The sequence below is a fragment of the Artibeus jamaicensis genome, unplaced genomic scaffold (assembly GCF_021234435.1).
Source record: "Artibeus jamaicensis isolate MK-2021 breed Jamaican fruit bat unplaced genomic scaffold, CSHL_Jam_final scaffold_3307, whole genome shotgun sequence".
NCBI classification, from domain to species: Eukaryota; Metazoa; Chordata; class Mammalia; order Chiroptera; family Phyllostomidae; genus Artibeus; species Artibeus jamaicensis.
In genome coordinates, this window is record NW_026522040.1 from 8368424 (window position 1) to 8387837 (window position 19414).

General features: G+C 39.3%; 1 protein-coding gene across 2 annotated transcripts in view; it reads left to right on the forward strand.

The window, feature by feature from the left end:
- Positions 1-19414, forward strand: part of GRM8 (glutamate metabotropic receptor 8) — an 826045-nt gene that overhangs the window by 5768 nt on the left and 800863 nt on the right. For both annotated transcript variants that reach the window (XM_053657130.1, XM_053657129.1), the window contains exon 2: positions 7562-8382. In XM_053657130.1, coding sequence (XP_053513105.1) covers positions 7873-8382 — 510 coding nt within the window. In that variant the 5' untranslated portion in view covers positions 7562-7872. The remainder of the gene's footprint in view (positions 1-7561; positions 8383-19414) is intronic.

Here is a 19414-nt window from a genome sequence, read left to right on the forward strand (position 1 = left end):
TTTTGAGATACTCAGAAATCACCCTGCCCTGGAAGTGCCCCTTAGATGGTCCCCTCTTAATAAGTACATAAGTTTTCTTAAAGAGCTAACCATTGAAGATATAGACATTTCTGAAAGATTTCAGTCGAGAGGCAGGGCCTTTATGCTCCTGTGTGCTGCCAGCCAGGCTCTGCAGCACGGGGGGCTTTCTCAAAGAACAGGACCCACTTTGGGGGGCTGAGGGTTTTGACTGTGGTGCCACTTACTAGCTCATGTCCTTGGGCTGTACTCAACCTTTCTGAGCCTTCTTTTCTTATTTCTACAAGAGTTAATAATCTGTGAATGAAAATTCAATAACATACTGTGTTAGATGCTTGAGACTTTGGTACAGAGAAGTTATGTAGAAAATAAAAAGCAGCAGAATTCAGGGCCCTGGCCCTTAAGGAGCTGTTCTTACTATTGGCCTTTCAGGAAACTGTTGTTAGGGAGCCACAGAATGAAGTTCTAGTGAGGGGTAGGTCACTGTCCCCCAGCAGACCTAGGCCAACAAGACTGTTGATAGAAGTGCTAATTATATATGATGTACCTGTACTCAGGATGGGCTGGGAGGGAGTGAACAGGAATGGCTTCCAGGGCTAATAGTTACCCCTCCTCCAAGGTTGCTTTTGAAAATCCCTCCTGTGGGCTTAGAAACAGTACAAGACATCTACTTCCCCCACAGATTTATTTCAGGAGTGCAGACCTCACACCTCCTTTAACAAGTCCATCAGCAATGGTGAGGCTTGTACCAAACCCTAGAGGAAGGTCAGTTTGAGAGAAAAGCTGTTTTAAGTCATGCACAGAACGGGAAGTAGAGCTATTTGGCTCTGTAGCACAGAAAGTTCATTATGTCTTTAAAATTCATCTAGCTTCAATGAGGATGAGTTTATTTTCATTTATTATTGATCGATTGATTATTATTCTATTACAGTTGTCCCAGTTTTTCCTCCTTTGCCCTACTCTGCTCAGCCCCCCCCCCACTCCCATAGTTAATCCCCACACTGTTGTGCCTGCCCATGGGTCACTCATACACATTCTTTGACTAGTCTCTTCCCCCCCCCCCCCGCCCTTCTTTCCACCATTATTACCCCCCTTCATCCCCTCTGGCTGCTGTTAGTTTGTTCCATATTTCCATGTCTCTGGTTCTATTTTGTTCACTAGTTTATTTGTTCATCAGATTCTTCTCATAAGTGAGATCATATGATATTTGTCTTTTGCCAACTGGCTTATTTCATTTAGCATAGTGCTCTCCAGTTCCATCCATGCTGTTGCAAAAGGTCAGAATTCCTTCTTTCTTTCTGCTGCATAGTATTCCATTGTGTAAATGTACCATAGTTTTTTCATTCACTCATTTACTAATGGGCATGTGGGCTGTTTCCAGCACTTGGCTATTGTAAAAAGCACTGTTATGAACATAGAGGTGCATAAATTCTTTTGGTGTTTCAGGATTCTTAGGGTATATTCCAAGCAGTGGAATTGCTGGGTCAAATTGCGATTTTTAGTCTTTCGAGGAAATTCAAAAAATATTTTTCCTTTTGAGGAAAAAATATATTTTATTGAGTATTCTATTACAGTAGTCCCATTTCCCCCCCCCTTCACTCCCCTCCACCCTGCACACCCTCTCCCACCCATATTATCCCCCCCCCCTTTAGTTCATGTCCATGTGTCACACTTATAAGTTCTTGGCTTCTACATTTCCCATACCATTCTTATCCTCCTCCTGTCTATTTTCTACTTACCGTCTATGCTACTTATTCTCTGTACCTTTCCCCCCTCTCTGCTCCTCCCAATTCCCTGTTGATAACCCTCCATGTGATCTCCATTTCTGTGGTTCTGTTCCTGTTCTAGTTGTTTGCTTAGTTTGCTTTTTTTAGGTGTGGTCGTTAATAACTGTGAGTTGGCTGTCTTTTTACTGTTCATATTTTTTATCTTCTTTTTCTTAGCTAAGTCCCTTTAACATTTCATAAGGGCTTGGTGATGATGAACTCCTTGAATTTGACCTTATCTGAGAAGCACTTTATCTGTCCTTCCATTCTAAATAAAAACTTTGCTGGATAGAGTAATCCTGGATGTAGGTCCTTGCCTTTCATGGCTTGGAATGTTTCTTTCCAGCCCTTTCTTGCCTGTAAGGTCTCTTTTGAGAAATCAGCTGACAGTCTGATGGGAACCCCTTTGTAGGTAACTCTCATTTTGTCTTGCTGCTTTTAAGATTCTCTCCTTATCTTTAATCTTGGGTAATGTAATTGTGATGTGCCTTGGTGTGTTCCTCCTTGGGTCCAACTTCTTTGGAACTCTCTGAGCTTCCTGGTCTTCCTGGAAGTCTATTTTCTTTGCCAGATTGGGGAAGTTCTCCTTTATTATTTGTTTAAATAACTTTTTCATTTGTTGCTCTTCCTCTTCTGGTACCCTTATAATTCGGATGTTGGAACGTTTAAAGATGTCCTGGAGCTTCCTAAGCCTCTCCTCATTTTTTTGAATTCTTGTTTCTTAATTCTTTTCTGTTCTGTTGTTTCTTTCTTCCTTCTGGTCCACTCCATTGATTTGAGTTCCAGTTTTCTTCCCATCATTATTGGTTCTCTGTACATTTTCCTTTATTTCACTTAGGAAAGACTTCATTTTTTCATCTAATTGGAGACCAAATTTAACCAATTCTGTGAACATCCTGATCACCAGTGTTTTGAACTGTGCATCTGATAGGTTGGCTGTCTCTTTGTCATTTAGTTGTATTTTTTCTGGAGCTTTCATCTGTTCTTTCATTTGGGCTGTTTTTTTTTTTTTTTGGTTTCATTGTGCCTCTTACATAGTGAGGGGCGGAGCCTTAGGTGTTCACCAGGGTAAGGTAACCCAGTGGCTGGGTTTTGACATTTTATGTGGGGGTGGGGTCTGAGAGGGAACAGTGGTGCTTGCTCCCCTCTCTGAGGGATTTCAGTCACTTCCCCTGGTTCCCATAAGCAAAGTGGGCCCTTCTGGTGCTGATTCTTGTGTGGGTGGGCTTGTGTATGTCCTGGGACCCTGTGTGTCTCTCTAGTGTACTCTCCTATGAGGCTGGGAGTTTTTTTTGGCACGTCAACCCCCACAGGTGTTTTCAGTCAGTGTTTTGATACTTTATTTCCCCACACCAGGACCCTGGGTTGTGTTGTCTCTCTCACTCCCCAGTTTTGCCTGGTTTATCTGCACAAATGTGGGACCACCCGGTCCACCAGCCGCATTGCATGCCATGCCCATCTACAGTCCATCACCTCACTGGGTGTCTCCGCTGCTGCTTTGCGCACCCCAGATCTGACAGCTGCCCTGCCTTTAGCCCCCTGCATCCAGCCTCCCCAACTCCACCCCTCCTACTGCTCTGGTTGACTTGTTGGTCATTGGACTTCCATACAGTTCAATTTTCTGTCAGTACTGGTTGTTTTCTGTTTTTAAATTGTTGTCCTTATTTTGGTTGTAGGAGGAGGCACAACATGTCTACCTATGCCTCCATCTTGGTTGGAAGTCTCTCCATACTCTTTTCCACAGTGATTGTACAAGTCTGCATTCCCACCAACAGTGCACTAGGATTCATTTTTCTCTACATCCTCATCAGCACTTGTTCGTTGATTTATTAATGATAGCCACTCTGACAGGTGTGAGGTGATATCTCATTGTGGTTTTAATTTGCATCTCTCTGATGGGTCATGATATTGAGCATCTTTTCATATGTTTATGGGCCATCTGTATCTCCCCCTTGGAGAAGTGTCTATTCAGGTCCTTTGCCCATTTTTTAATTGGATTGTTTGTCTTCCTGGGGTAGAGTCATGTGAGTTATTTATATATTTTGGATATCAAACCTTCATCTGATATATATCATTGGCAAATATGTTCTCCCGTATGGTCAGTTCTCTTCATTTTGATGATGGTTTCTTTAGCTGTGCAGAAGCTTTTTAATTCAATGTATTCCCATTTCCACATAAAACTACTTAACCTAATAGGTGAATTTGGAAAAGTAGCTGGATACAAAGTCAATATTCAGACACTGGTGGCATTTTTGTACACTAACAATGAACTATCAGAAAGAGGAGCTAGGAAACAAACCCATTTACTACAGCAACAAGAAAAATAAACTACCTAGGAATAAATTTAACCAACAAGGTAAAATACTTGTACTTGAAAAACTATAGAACCCTGAGGAAAGAAATTGAGGAAGGTACAAATAAATGGAAGCATATACCCTATTCATGGATTGGAAGAATTAACATCATTAAAATGTCCATACTACCCAAAGCAACCCATAGATCCACCACAATCCCTATTAAAATACCAGTAGCATATTTCACTGATCTAGAGAAAATACTCCAAAATTTATATGGGACCAAAAAGGACCCGAATAGCCTCAGCAATCTTGAGAAAGAAGAGTTAAATTGGAGGGATTGCAATACCTGATATCAAAGTATACTACAAGGCTAGTAGAAGCAAAACAGCCTGGTACTGACATAAGAACAGATCCATGGATCAATGGAACAGAATAGAGAGCCCAGAAGTAAACTCATGTTTCTATGGTCAATTAATACTTGACAAAGGGTGCATGAGCATACAGCAGAGTAAAAATGGTCTCTTAAATAAGTGGTATTGGGAGAACTGGACGGGTACATGCAAAGAAAAACTAGACCACCAGCTTATACCATATACCAGAAATAAACTCAAAATGGATAAAAGACTTAAATGTAAGTTGTGACACCAAAAAAACCCTAGAGGAAAATACAGGCAGTAAAAGTTCAGATATCCCATGTACCAATATTTTTGCCACTATATCTCCTGGGGCAAGGGAAATGGATGAGTTTAGATTAAAGCTCATAAGAATTGCATTAGAGCAAGATTAGGCAGTGTAAGAGTATACAATGAAACTGAATTTATATAGTAGTGTTTTGGCAAACTTCCAAATATGTATGTTTTCTTGGAATTGGAAAGGGAAACTAAACTTTCCAGCTGTCAAGAGTCTAATTTTTATAACAATGGGTCAGATTTTGAAATAAGCTTAGTATTTCAATATTTTTATGTAGCTCTGATTTTAATTTTAAAGTGACAGAATTCAGTAAACACCTCACCAACAGGACACGTATGGAAAAAGTTGCTCTGCTTTGGTGGGAAATGAGTTGCAGACTAGATGAGTGATGGTAGCTCCTGTTTAGTGAGCACTTACTCTGTGCCAGGTACTGTGTTTTCTGGCAGGCTCTGCCACCCCTTTACAGATATGAAAACCAAGCTTTATTCACAGAGATTCTGTGCCATTAGTTCCGTGTTGCAGAGGAGGGATCCTAAGCAAAAACTCCAGTGAGCTGTCCAATAAATAATAAGCAAAATGAAATACTTGCTTCCCATTTAAGGACATTCATCCATTGAACACAAGTAATTTCTGGCTCACTGCTATTTATTTCCCAATTTTTCCCTAACTTAAAGCTCTAAACAGACCTATGAGATGCTAAAGAGACTAAAAATTATTGTAAACATGAATACTTTGAAAAGAAACTCAATTTTATTTCATCCCGGACTCATAGCAATGGAACTAGGTTGTTACATGGGTAGGTAAGGATGATTTGGAAACCATTTCTTCTCTGAAATGTTTTAAGTAATTGGGAGGAGGCTCTGTGAAATGAAGAAAGAGTGGTCTTTGGAGAACAACAGGGCTCCCTCCTTTTCTCCAGAAAAAATCCTCTTTCACATATTCTTTATTCTGTTCTCTGTTAGAAAGGATACACATAGGGTCAGCCCAGCCACGTGGACTTGTCTTAAGTTCTGAATTAGTGGTCATAGTTAATGAGATTTTACTGTCTTGTAACTGGTCTTTCCTGTGAAACTGTAAAACACAACCCTACTTCCCTTAATGGGTGGTTGGTGCAAATGATGTGTCCATCACTTAAATGGTTTCATCCAGAAAGTCAACTTGACTTTCTAAGTGGGTTTTTTTTTGATTGCCTGAGGTCAGGCTGTTGTTGACTCACAGATTTTTCTGAAGGAAAAGCAGCTGCCAGGAGAATTGAGTGTGAGAAAAATCAGAAAAGAACTAAATATATTGGGTTAGAATAAAGGAAATAGAGGGCTTGGCATGTGCCAGGAGGCAGGGAATGCTTGTCATAGGCAGAATAGAATGATCTCAGCAGAGTGGGTTATTGGTGTATTTCTGAGTATCTCTCCAGGTGTCTGCTCAGAAATCCAGGGCAGTGGGCTATGACAAGCCCCTGTTCTAATCTGAAAGTGAAAAAAAGTATAGATTTCTCAGAAAGCTCTTGGACATATGTTCAGTTGTCCTCTAGGGAGGCGCCATCCTTTCCTTTGGGACAGGGAAGATGGAATGAAAATTTTATGAACTGGAAACTGAACAAATGAATGGAAAATACAAGCAGATGTTGGCTGTCTAGGATGGAGGCAAATTGTCAAAATTTCAGGTTTCAAATCTCCATGTATATAAATAGATTAGAGATGAACATCAGATTAATCATCCCACCAAAATAAGTTGATGCTGTTTATTCTCTTAATTGTGTGTTTCAGATATCAGATTCATGTAAGTTAAATCGGTTCTTGTTCAGTTGAACCTCCTCAAAAGTCCTTTGAAAGAATCTCATGAAATTCTTTAAGAGCAAAGGTCCTAGAAAAAACGTTTTTAAAAATAGATTTTCTTGTAGACATTTCACTCTAGCTTATTTCTAGCCTTGATGAAATAATTCCTTTCCCCACTGAGTCAGATAAAATGAAGAAGCTCTTCAATTGCTCTCCAGCTATGATTTGCTCCTAGTGGTTCTAGGATCAAGGAGTTTTTACTTCAGACCTGTAAACATACCCATTGCTTCCACTCTGGCACATTTTATAGGGAACTCTGACAGTGGTAATAGGAATATCCTCACACGTAACCCTCCCTATGTATTTAATGTTCAAGTCTTTGTTTTGGTATCATGGGACAATAAGATAACTTATACAAAATAGCTGACATTTGATGTAAAATCTTTTTACAAGCTACGAAATTTATACATTTTGGACACCTTGGGTGGGTTTCTTGATTTTTTTTTTTTTTTGTGATTGAATAATCACTTTTTTCCCACTGGGAAATCTGAGGCACCAAAAAATGTCATTAACAGATGACTGGCTTGTGCAATACATCACAGAAAATAACCTTTCATTATGATTTTGTGGACAAAATTTAATTGGTAAATTCAGACAGCTGTAAAATGTAAAAACAGGTTTGGAAGAAATAATGCCATCAATCACAGGATTTTTACTTTCATGGAAATTAGATTTATTGAAATAAACTGGTAAATAAAAATGCTTTCTGGCTTGGGAGAATCAACCTAGTTTCTGATACTTTTCTGTTTTCCTTGCTCCAAAAGTGTCATCAATCTCTCTGTTTAGATGCAGTGCAGCCAGGTGTTCAGAATCATAGGGGGACAAAAAAAAATTAGCTTCTTGCTGAATAGGGGAAATTAAGCCAAAAAAAAGAGAGGTTGGTGCAAATAGGGCTTAAAGATATGAAAAATGTAAGCCCATTGAACTGAACCTTTTGTTTCCCTCCTCCTGTCCCCAGGAATAATTCTGCTGCAGGGCTGACTTCAAGGACATGAATTATTGACCTCATCCCAACATCAGAACCTCAGCCGTTACTCTAATTTTTGCACCATTCCAGGCAAGTTGACTTTATATGGAAATAAAATTGAACCTTAGGGGTCTGATGGAAACTCACTGTGACATTCAAATCAAGAAAACTTGCTGAAACCCACAGAGCCTTTTCCCCATGGGCCCTGATGGTAGCCTCCAGAAGGTGCAGCCTCAGGTGGTCCCCCTTCTGTGGGAAGAATAAACTTTGGGTCTTGGAGTGCAACACCACCTGTGGAGAAAATGGTATGCGAGGGAAAGAGATCAGCCTCTTGCCCTTGTTTCTTCCTCCTGACTGCCAAGTTCTACTGGATCCTCACAATGATGCAAAGAACTCACAGCCAGGAGTATGCCCATTCCATACGAGTGGATGGGGACATCATTTTGGGGGGTCTCTTCCCTGTTCATGCAAAGGGAGAAAGAGGGGTGCCTTGTGGGGAGCTGAAGAAGGAAAAGGGGATCCACAGACTGGAGGCCATGCTTTATGCAATCGACCAGATTAATAAGGACCCTGATCTCCTCTCCAATATCACTCTGGGTGTCCGGATCCTTGATACCTGCTCCAGGGACACCTACGCTCTGGAGCAGTCGCTAACATTTGTGCAGGCATTGATAGAGAAAGATGCTTCTGACGTGAAGTGCGCTAACGGAGATCCACCCATTTTCACCAAGCCTGACAAGATTTCTGGAGTCATCGGTGCTGCAGCCAGCTCCGTGTCCATCATGGTTGCTAACATTTTAAGACTTTTTAAGGTAGGTAAAGACATTGTCTTTCTGACCACTGTGAAAAGATAATAAATTGTTCTCATTCTAACTGCAGGTTTAAGAAGAAAGTAAAGATGGTGAAGATGCTCATAGACCCTCTCAGGGTCACCAGGTTTCTCAGAGAGAGAATTCTGTATCAGGTTTCTCCATGAGTTAATTTAGTTCCATTATTTACAATTAATTGGATTGTTTTTGTTTTTTTTTTCTGAGCAAACATAATATCTGTGACATATTGATTCTCGACATCTTAGAATATCCTCTTTATTGAGGCTCATTTTATTTTTTAAATATGTAATCTTTGTTACATTTTTTTCCATTAGCATTTACTACCTTCAACTCTGTCCCCCAAGCAGTCCTCACACTGTTGTCCATGTCCACAGATCCCTTCTCCTTTTTGCTGAGGCTCCTTTTAAGTCAAAGCAAGTATTTTTAGAGAGTATAATGAACTCTTTGCACATTTATCATAGAAAACATTTCTGTGGTATTCGAGGTATAAGATAATTTACTTGATGAAACTTCTTTAAAGTGGGATGCTCTGCTATGACAAAAGTTCCTGTGTGAAGAAACAATATTAATGGCTAATGTGCAGATGGGAGTGACACTCTGGGATATAAGATGGCCATAAAATTGTCAGGTTTATTATAGCTACAATAGAGCAGAACCTCATTAATTCGGACTGCTCTGATGCAGACTTAGAATAATTATATGTAATTCTTATTGAGTTAAAAGTTCAAATTTAGCAAGATACTTCAAGACTTTTTGATGTAGATTTCTATACAGATGATGTATTACCTGTACACTTACATCTATGGTAAAAGTGGCAAAATAAAATGATGTAAGTAACAATGATTTGAAAGTATAAAGTGCCATACAAATAGTTGTTGTCACTCATCATCTTTCACTAACTCTCTGATGTTATTTGTTAATATCCATTTACATAGTTTTTTGTAATGTTAATTTTTTAATTGAAAATACTTTTCACTCTGATTTCTTACTCAGTGGGACATGCCTTTTCCAACTTATTCTGACCTTAATGAGGCTTTGTTTCGTATTGAGAAACTTCTCCAGTGCGTATTAGATTTAACAATATTAAAAGAATATGGAGAAGTTAGATAGGTGGCAGATCTAGTGACAAAAATGAACAAAGTAATGGAAAAACTTACTTTAAAGATAAAAGGAATTGAATCCCAGGCTTTCTTGTTTGGAAGATATCTTAGAAAGCCATCTAATCTGGTTCCCTTCATATGCCAGAATCCTCTCTATAACATACCCCTCACCCCAAGTGGTTTTCCAACTTCTGTATGAATGTCTTAGTTTAGAGAAGAGAATGCTAAGTGGCAGCTTAATGACTATTTTCAGATGGATGAATTTTCTCAAATGAGTATGCTGCTGAGCAGAGGCAGCTCTCTGTGTCTAAGGAGCACTGAAGAAGGCACAAACAGGCTTCAGGGAATTCCAGAGACATTTGAGCAGGACATTAGGAAGCGCCCCATGCAGTGAAAAGGGCACTGATTAAAACAGGCAGCCAAGGGTGCTCCAATTCTTCATCTCTCTAAACTTTCAAGGGAAACTAGCAAGTTGTTAATAATTTCCCAATTCTCTTCTCTCCTCTCCCTTCCCTCTCGATCTCCTCCTGTGACTTCTCCAAAGTATCTCTTTCTGTTCTTAACTCAGCAGCTGTGGCCCAGAAACACACACTTTTAGAGAAGAGAAAAACCTTCATGGAGATCTCTCTCCCTTCTGTTACCCTCTCTTTACACATTAATTCTCGTTCCTATCTATCTCAGCATAATTACCCCGAATCCTGTCTCCTTCCTGTGGTCTGGTGCCACATTAGGCAAGGATTTGAGCAATGAGGTGGAAGTGAAGAGTGTTTATTTGAGATTCTTATAGCCTGTTTACATTAATTGTGCCACAGAATCAGCTTATCTGTGAGATGGTGATATTGATATTGTGTTAGGTTGTTGGATGGATTTAATGAGAAAATGCAGGTGAGGGGTTCTATGAGGATTTGGCCACATCCTTTGCCTCCTTGGATTACCGAAGGGAACCTGGGAACATTCGTGGGCCACCTGAAGGATGGATTTTGTTTTTATGAAGTCTGGACTTGGCTGCTTTCTGCTGTTCTTTCCTCAGTGACTGGCCAATTCTCTCCTTACTCTTTGGAGGGGCCTAATCTAACCAGGTGGGAGAAGTACCATTAACTCTCTGGGAAGAGTCTAATGCTCCAGGCCAATTCCCAAGACTTTGGTCAGCACATAAGGGGCTGCTGCTCTTGCTACCCTTGACCAGAGTACAAGGAATGAATGACTTGTAGCCTGGAGGGGACGTTGGTTATGGTAAATGTCATGACTAAAATCAGCAGCCTGACATGGATTGAGCATTCAATTTATAGAAGCATGTGTGTTTGTTAATTAGATTCCTGGGGCTTGAAAAATTTGTGTCTTTCAAAAGTAAAGGAGAGGATATAGGTGCTCAGCCTATCTTCCAGCTCAACCCGGAATGTGAATTTGATAATTACAACTTATTGTTGTGCTACTTTAACTTACTTTGATGATTTATATGAGACCTCCAGATAGCACTTCATGATAATATTAATTAGGAAATGATGATGGTCACTCTTAGATTTAGAAAATGTTTCCATTTATGTATGACTATATCCTGTTTAAATACATATATAGTAGGACCGACATATAATATTAGAATAGCTATTAAAGTTATATTTAGCAAATTAACACGTTGGGATTGGTTTATAGTTCTATTTCAAAAAATAATCTGATCATGTCAAATGCTACAGCTTGAATAAAGGTCAACATTGTGGACAGCTCAGGCTCCTCCAGGACGACCCAGACCCACAGAATCTAAAAAGATGCATAGGTATCAGTATGTTGCTGTGTTATTGAAGTTGGAGAAGGTAGAGCATCTTGGTTTGAAAACACACAAATATTAACCTCGACTATAAGGGATGAGAGCGAGGTCTTGATGAATGAATTTACTCACAGTTCTGCTTAGCAATAAACATTAGTTGGGGTTTCTAGAATGTAGTTGGGATCCGTTTAAAACTGTACAGAAAATATTTGGGCTAAAATTTGAAGTAATCTCCAAATTTCTCAGTTCTCTTTTTTTAGATCATCCTGCTAAAGCTATAGAGTGATTCAGTGTGAAGGGCTAAATTGTGAAGGAGAGAAAATTTTCCAGGCCTCCCCATCTTCCTTATCCTTCTTGCCCCTCCTGTGGCAGACTGCCCTTGTATCTCTCTATGTTCTCTTAATTGAAGTCTGGTTTCCATAAAGGAACTATGTTATCAGTCATCTGCATACAGTATGTTTATTTTTAAGTCAGAGGAGGATTCTGTTTTGCATAGGATGTGGAATGAAATGATTTGTCTTTGTAAAGCAGATTCGGGCATCAGTTTGGAAGTTCATTTAGTCTCCCAGAGACTCAGCCTCATGGCGGGCCAAGTCCTCTGAAGCTGGCCCTGCTGGAGGGGAGAGAGATTGTCCGATCATCGTTTCTCTTCCAATCAAAGCTCAGAGGCAAATGAAAAACACCAGTCCTTTTAACTTCAGAGGACAGATGGACAGAGGCTAGATCCAGGCACCACATGGGGGCAGAAGCTGCCCTGTGGTCTGGGCCCATAGGATACCAAATGCTCCTCTCATGGCCCAGGGCTGGTGTGTGTTGCATATCCGACTATCTCAGGCTTTTAAAATGACAGGACCCAGTGAGTAAGCACGTGCTTCCCAACCTCCTCCCTAGGGACCATTTCAATGATTGACGTGTCTCACATTTCTTAGTTGAGTTGGGAGTGAAAACAAGTTTGAGAGTTACAGAACAAGACTTGAATGAACTGAACTTTGTAGAAGCACAACTGTGTCTTAAAGCACACACACACACACACACATGCACACACTTTTATATGTGGGTTAATATGGGGGCAGAGGTGATTGTTTAATCCCTGTTGCAAATTAATGGTTTGGATAATAGTAGTATCAGTGATGATAATGACATGTCACTGCAGAACAGCAAACCCAGAACTGCTCCAACCTACATTAAGGTGAAAATGCCAGCGTGCTGGCTCCTGTGCAGCAGAGACACTGAAGAAAAAAAAGAGTCCAGCTGTCAGAGATTGTGCAGTTTGAAAAGAATTAAGAAAAGTGTGAGTGGGCTTTTGGGAAATGTTGACTGGGAAGCCCGTAATTTAAATTGATTTGATAAAGCAGTTTCAAGGAATTTGCATATGTTTTATAAGCAGCTCAGATTTTTTTCCATTTTCTAGAACATTTCCACTCCTCTCCTTTAAATGAGAGCAAATCTGTTCCTCAAAACACTAATCTTAGTTTGAGCAAAGGTTGAACATTCCACACTAAAAATAGCACATTGATGCTTGGACGTAATGCACATTAATGTCCACATAGATGTGCTGGGATTATAGAAGGACAGTATGTGGTGTAATTTCTCTCTTTCATGTTTTTTAGTCAACTTTACCCAGGGTGTTAATTTTCTACTCTTGGAGGATAGGGGTTACATAATCTGTAGTGTGTACTTCCCAAAGCAATCAAATGAGACTCTTAAATAGAAATCCACCTGTGGGTGGGCTAGATAATTTCTTCCCATGTGGAAGGGTCTTGGTTACAAATAGCTACAGTTGCCCTCCCTGTGAGTAAATGAATCACTGGAAGGCATCCCATTACCTTGGAAGCCTTTGCCTACCTGGCTATGTTTATGAAGATATATTTTCTTTGAAGAGATTCTACTAGTTGTAGCAACCAACTAGTTATAGCATAAAGCCAGTCGTTTTGTGAGTTACTTATTGCATTCTAGTTTTATTAACTGTAAACTCCAAAAAAGTAAATATGCCACATCCAGGCTCATCTAGTTAGATGGACAGATAAATGAGCCCAGTCAATAAACTCAGCAGGAGGTAACATTTGATGTTAAACCTTATTCGATGGCAAGTAGATAAATGGAAAATTAAAAGACAGACTCCTTCGGTCAATTCTTTGCTACTGTAACAAGTTCTAATTTCACTTTGTAAAGCAGACTTGGCAAAGTCACTCCCCTTCTTGTAACTCTAACAATGGCTACTGTTATCTCCAGAATAAATGTCCATCTCTTCTTTGGGAAGTCTTTTCTCCCTTCTGTTGATAGACTAAGTTTCTTTGTTAATGTAACAAAACTCCACAACGGCAGGATAAAAGCCATGATATCCATGAAGACATGTATATCTTCTTTGTTGTTGTATTTCCAGCCCTTAGCATGGACCTGTCTGGGCACCCAACAAAATATTTGCTAAACGAATGAATGAATGAAGCATATTTCTCTGTCCCCTCCATCTCCAGCCCTTCCCTCACCCCAACCCCAAATATTGGAAATAATAGGGGTTTGGTAGGTAGGGCAAAAATGGAATTTTGTGTATTTTACTTTTATACTTTCTGAGAAAAAGGAACAGAAGGAGGGAGAAGGGGAAAAAGAAGGAAACATGGTATAATTCCCATTTTCATGTGTTTCTTCACTTTTTTAACCAACTTACATTTTCTCTAAACAAATTTTTAAAATTAAAAAATTAAGTAAAAGAGCACACTTTCATTTTGAAAATGATAAGCAATGAATAAACAGTATAAGATAGAATACACATATCTTTTAATATAATTGCACACACACTCAAACACAATTTTATTAGTAGATATGTGTCTTACGACTTTATTTTTGGTGTGATAATATATCGGGGAGAGATTTCCATGTTGGTTAATATAGATCTACCTCAGTAATTCAACCCCCTGGAGGCACATTAGCCTCACATGGATAGTTTTAAAAAAATATAGTTGCCCAAACCTTACCCAACACCAATGAAAATGGGATGGAGCTCTGGCATTGTTATATTTTAAATAATCACCAGGTGATTCAAATACTTGTCCAGGATTGAGAACTTTAGAACTTAATTTTTTAAACAGCTGCTTGATCTTTAATTTTATGAATAGACCTTAATTTATTTAATAAATCTCTTACTGATAGATTACTTCCCTTTCATTTCTTAAGATCATTTATCATTTGAAAACGAGTTGAAATAATGCTAGAGGCTCATTCAAGAACTATTGGCTCTAGGGTGAATTTTGATGTCATAGATCCCTTTCTTGGGCCTGGAAAGGGGTTGAATGAAATATTATAATTACCAAAAACACTTTGCTACAAGGCTGACTCATGACACAGGCACACGTCCCAGGCTGTGGTTCTTCATGACATGTTGTAACTCAGAATCCGGTAGTGATCATATGCTCAGATTGGTCAAGGGGCACTGTGACTCTGGAGTGGAGCAGAGGCAGATTTTCAACTTGGTGAATTTAAATAGAATCTTTCTTTTCTTTTCCCTCAAAAGGTCTGAAATTCTACAGTGAGTACTGGAGACATCTCAAGAACTTACTTAGTAATTAATGCCTATCTTTTGGGTTTTTTAAAGAATGAGGTGGTTCTGAAAGTAGTGAGAAGTCTTTCCAAGAGAGTGACTGGAGACTGGATGCTATATTTTGCTTACGAAGTTGTCTGAAAACGTTTCTAGAGCAAATCAGGGTATAGGTAAATGAAAAAATAAATTTGCATAAGGAAAATCCTGTGCTCTTGTTTCTACTCATTCACCCTAATGATTGCAATGGTTTATAAAATAGTTTATAGACTTTATTTTTTTTAGAGAAAGTTTTAGGTTTACAGAAAGCCGAAGATTGTGATGGTTTTATTTGGTTTCAGGACAGGTTTCTTCCCAGAGTCTTCTGAAGATAGTTTTTGTTTTTTTTTCCTCAACCAAAGATGGTACCTTCCTAGGAAGACTTACTCTCTGAAGGTTGCTCCCTGGCTCCTGCCCAGTGATTCTCAAACTTCAGCATGCCTCAGAATCACCCAGGGGGCTTTTGAAAGCACAGGTTGCTGAGCCCACCTTCAGAGTTTCTGAGTCAGTAGGTCTGGTTGGGATCTGAGACTTCGCATTTCTGACAGTTCCCAGGTGACGCTGGTGCTGCCCTTTTGCACACTTTGAGAACCACTGCTCCCTACACATCGCCTGCTGGCTGACTTAGCAAGTCAAAGAACACAAAACAGAAATGGGATTGAACAATGTTCTCTCTGGCAGCAGTCCCTTTTCTTTTGACTTGTGCCTGGTTGGATTTCTGTTTGTATTGGTCATAATCACAGCAGCTGCTGTATGGATCTATTTTTAATTGTGCGCCCTTTTGGAGGTTGTGTTTCTTACTAAATAATGCATGGCTCAGGAGTAATGGTCAGTGTAGTGGTTACTTGAACATAATTTCTAAAGCAGGGTCACTCAGATTACCATTTTTACTCATTTTTACTACCTGTGTCAGTAGAGCAGACTGATTTAAGAAACCTAGGCTGTAAGATACACATTAACTGGGAACTGAGAACAGTAAGAGATGAAAAAGGCTATGACTTGTTTCAGCTACCAGCAATTTGTCTTCAGAAACCATGACAGCTACCTCCTGATTTCTGTTATGCAATGCGATCGCAAATAGTATTCCACAGCAGTCTTGATCAATAGAGGGTCACAGAGGCTCTTCTTTCCCCACAGTGGGGAAAAATGGCCTATTAACCCATTTAATTGATAGAACACTCTCTGGCAAAAGACAGACATCTCTTTTAGCTGTAATTAGGTACTTTCCCTATTTCTAAGCACTCTTAATAACAAAAATATATATGTAATCTTTGTGTATTTTAAGCACATAATGAGCACAAGGCTGGTAGGGTGGGAGGGGCCCAGGTATAGCATTATTCAGAGCCACCTTTATATTTGTTTCCAGATGAGGCCAATCTCTGCTGCTCTATTACATTAGGCCCGGCCAGCTTATAGGCATGTGTTCTCAATGTTGGCTATCGGTCTCCTTCCAAAACTCTTCCAGCCTCCCTCTGCACTTGGAGAGGTTGGTGCCTTGGTGTAACAGCCTTAGATCTATTATTTACTGACAGCTTTGGAGAAGTCATGGTTCTGTCTCTGCGTCCCTCAAGTGGTACACTGGGCTCCTTAGGGATGGGACGATGGTGACATATTCTTGCTCCAGCATCTCACCCTTTCTTCCTTTCTCATGAATGGAGCGAGGACTCTAGCTTCGATTAGTGTTTGTACTCTTTCTAAGTATTTACATTGTGACAGTTCTGTATATTTGAGTTCTTAAAAAATTTACCCTCTTAGCTCTAAGAATGTTTGCATTTATACGGTTCATACAACAAATGGCATATTACACTTATGCAGATTTCTTGTATAGACATTTGTGGCCTATAGATATTTATCATCAGGTGCTATCTATTCAAATTATAGATTATTGTAATGTACTTATTTAGCAATGCTTTGGAGTAAAACAGGTAATATGAATTATATGAAGTATATCAGGCTCTGTAGTTAGACTGCCTTTAGATTCTGATGTCATACTTATTAGATATATTACCTAAATCAAACTAGTTTATCTGTCTAAATCTTAGCTTGCTTATATGTAAAGAATAGCTAATTATAGGGCCTCCTTCATAAGGTTTTAAATAAAGATAAATAGGAGAAAGTTCAGAGAGTCCTAAGCAAGATCCCTGGCCTGTAGTATTGAGTTTGTTTCAATGATGAGAATGAGGAAGATGAGATTGATGTTCACCCTCAGTAGGATACTCATTTTGAATTATACCTCTCCTCCAGTTTCTCAGCATTCTTACCGACTTGCCTTATTTGATGGACAGTGGCAGGTTAGCATTAAAGGTGTAGTCATTGACCAAGAAACAGCACAGTTGATAGGTCCAGTAGGTTCTGGCATGGAGCAAGAGTATCTTGTTTGCTTGAAGGTCAGACACGAGAGTTGGACCTCATGAAGGCCATGCTCCAGCCAGCTGAGCTAAAAAAGTGGTGTACTGCTCTCTTTCCAAATCCACATTGCCAGGTGGGAAGAGTCAGTTTTATTTAATGGACAGGAACCAAAATAAGGATTGGATGACTCAAAGATAAACTGTGGTAAATTTTAATGTTGTTCCAACACCCAAACAAAAGTGCCACTAAAATTCAGGTTTGAAGAAAAACAACAGATTTTGGCTCCTTTGGATTTTTTTCTGAGTATCCTGGTTTGATGGTATAAATGGTGAAATTGTGGTTTAGGATAAGCAGTTGACTAACCCCAAACCTAGATGGTAGCCTTTAAGTTTGTCTTTGGGTTGGAATTCCCTTTCTTTGCTGTGTTTGGTACTCTGGACAAAGAACACTACTTTGTATTGAGGAAATAATTTTTCTTTTCGCCTAGAGATGGACTACATAACACATATCTATCACCTTCTGATATAGATGTCAGAAATGAAAGCACTAAAAGAATTTGAGATACTTTCTCTAGAAGTCAACATTCATTTTTGTACGACCAGCACAAAAAGTAGAACTAAGTAATGGGTTGGTCAAAAAATTCATTTGGCTTTTTCCACATGATGGCTGTTGTAGTGCTTAGTTGTTTTTAACTTCATTTGAAACAATTTTGTTAGATTGCATAGTGACAGCTGTCATATCAGCATACATTTAAAAAATTTATCAAAATTGGTAAAATTTTGTGCAGCCATTTTAATAGGAAGATGGAAGAAGTTGTGCAACATTTTTGGCATATTATGCCTTATTATTTCAAGAAAGGTAAAAACACAACTGAAATACGAGATAAGATTTATGCAGTATATGGAGAAGGTGCTGTGACTGATCAAACATCAAAAAAGGTTTGCAGACTTTCTTGGTACTATTGACATTTTGGCTAAATAATTCTTTGGTATGGAGCTATCTTAATGCATTGGAAGATGTTTAGCAGCACCCCTGTCCTCTATCCACTTGAAGCCACTAACAGAAGATAGCTGACATACTCAAAATATCCAAATCAATAAAGTTATTGGTGAAAATGAAAAAATGTGTCTTTTATTTTATGAAAAAACTAAATGGACTTTTTGGCCAAGCCAATATATTCAATTTTGACTCACACTGTGATCTATCTTGCTCCACCTTTTATAATGTGAATAATTCAGCCAAGCACATCAATTTTTGTCTTTTTTCATTGTAATCAAACATGGATAATGCACTCAAATGTAGAAAGACTTCACAGGGAAAGAAAAATGATATCTTCACAATGTGGAATTCTCTGGTCTAGTTAGGAAGTATGGAATCCTATCAGTGTTACGAGATAATGCTAAATAGTTCCTGATAGAGTTCTTTAAACTCAGTGAGTGCCACATCTCTTTTTTCCCCACCAAGAAAAGCAGAATAAGATGAAGAAATGCCAGCACATTATCTGCTTATTCTCCTTCTTAACAGGTGAAATAGGCAATAATGAATCATGGGTAATAGGAACCCAGGAGCTATTTATTCAGCATCCCATAAGCATATATATGTTTTGAGTTTGACACTCTAGGCCCCCTAGGGGACAACTATGAGAAAAAAGTACAAGATTCTAAGCCTTCACATTGCTCAGAATCTAGGTGGGGAGAAACCACTAGCTCCTCGAAAATAACAATGAACAATATAAAATGATGTAATAAGGGCTATAGTGTGATGCCAGTGTTTTAAAGAAAGACCAGCTTCACCTGAGGAAGCTGCAGTTATTAATGAAGGCTTTGTGTGCTTATGTGGGATTGGGCTGGGCCTAGAGAGACAGGTAGGTGTATATAAACCGAGAGGCCAGGAGAGGAAAAGGGCTCTCCCAGGAATGGAGAAATCCACCAGTCTTTGACCTGAGGCCTGATCCTGTTCAGTTATATTGGAAGTTAAGTGGAAACCTCATTCTACCCTCATAGCTTCTCTCTCCTATGACAAACTTCAAGGATTCACTTTAAGTATCTCCTAGGAGAATCCAAAATGAGGAAGGTTGGAAGGCTATGTCCCCAGCTGTCATTGATCACAAAACTTGAGCCTCAGTTAAGACCCAAGCAAGTGGATACAAAGCATCCAGAGGGCAGAAGACCTCTGCACTCTCACTCAGGGGCAGGAAAAGATAAAGGAGGTGAATTGCTATGGGATTCAAGG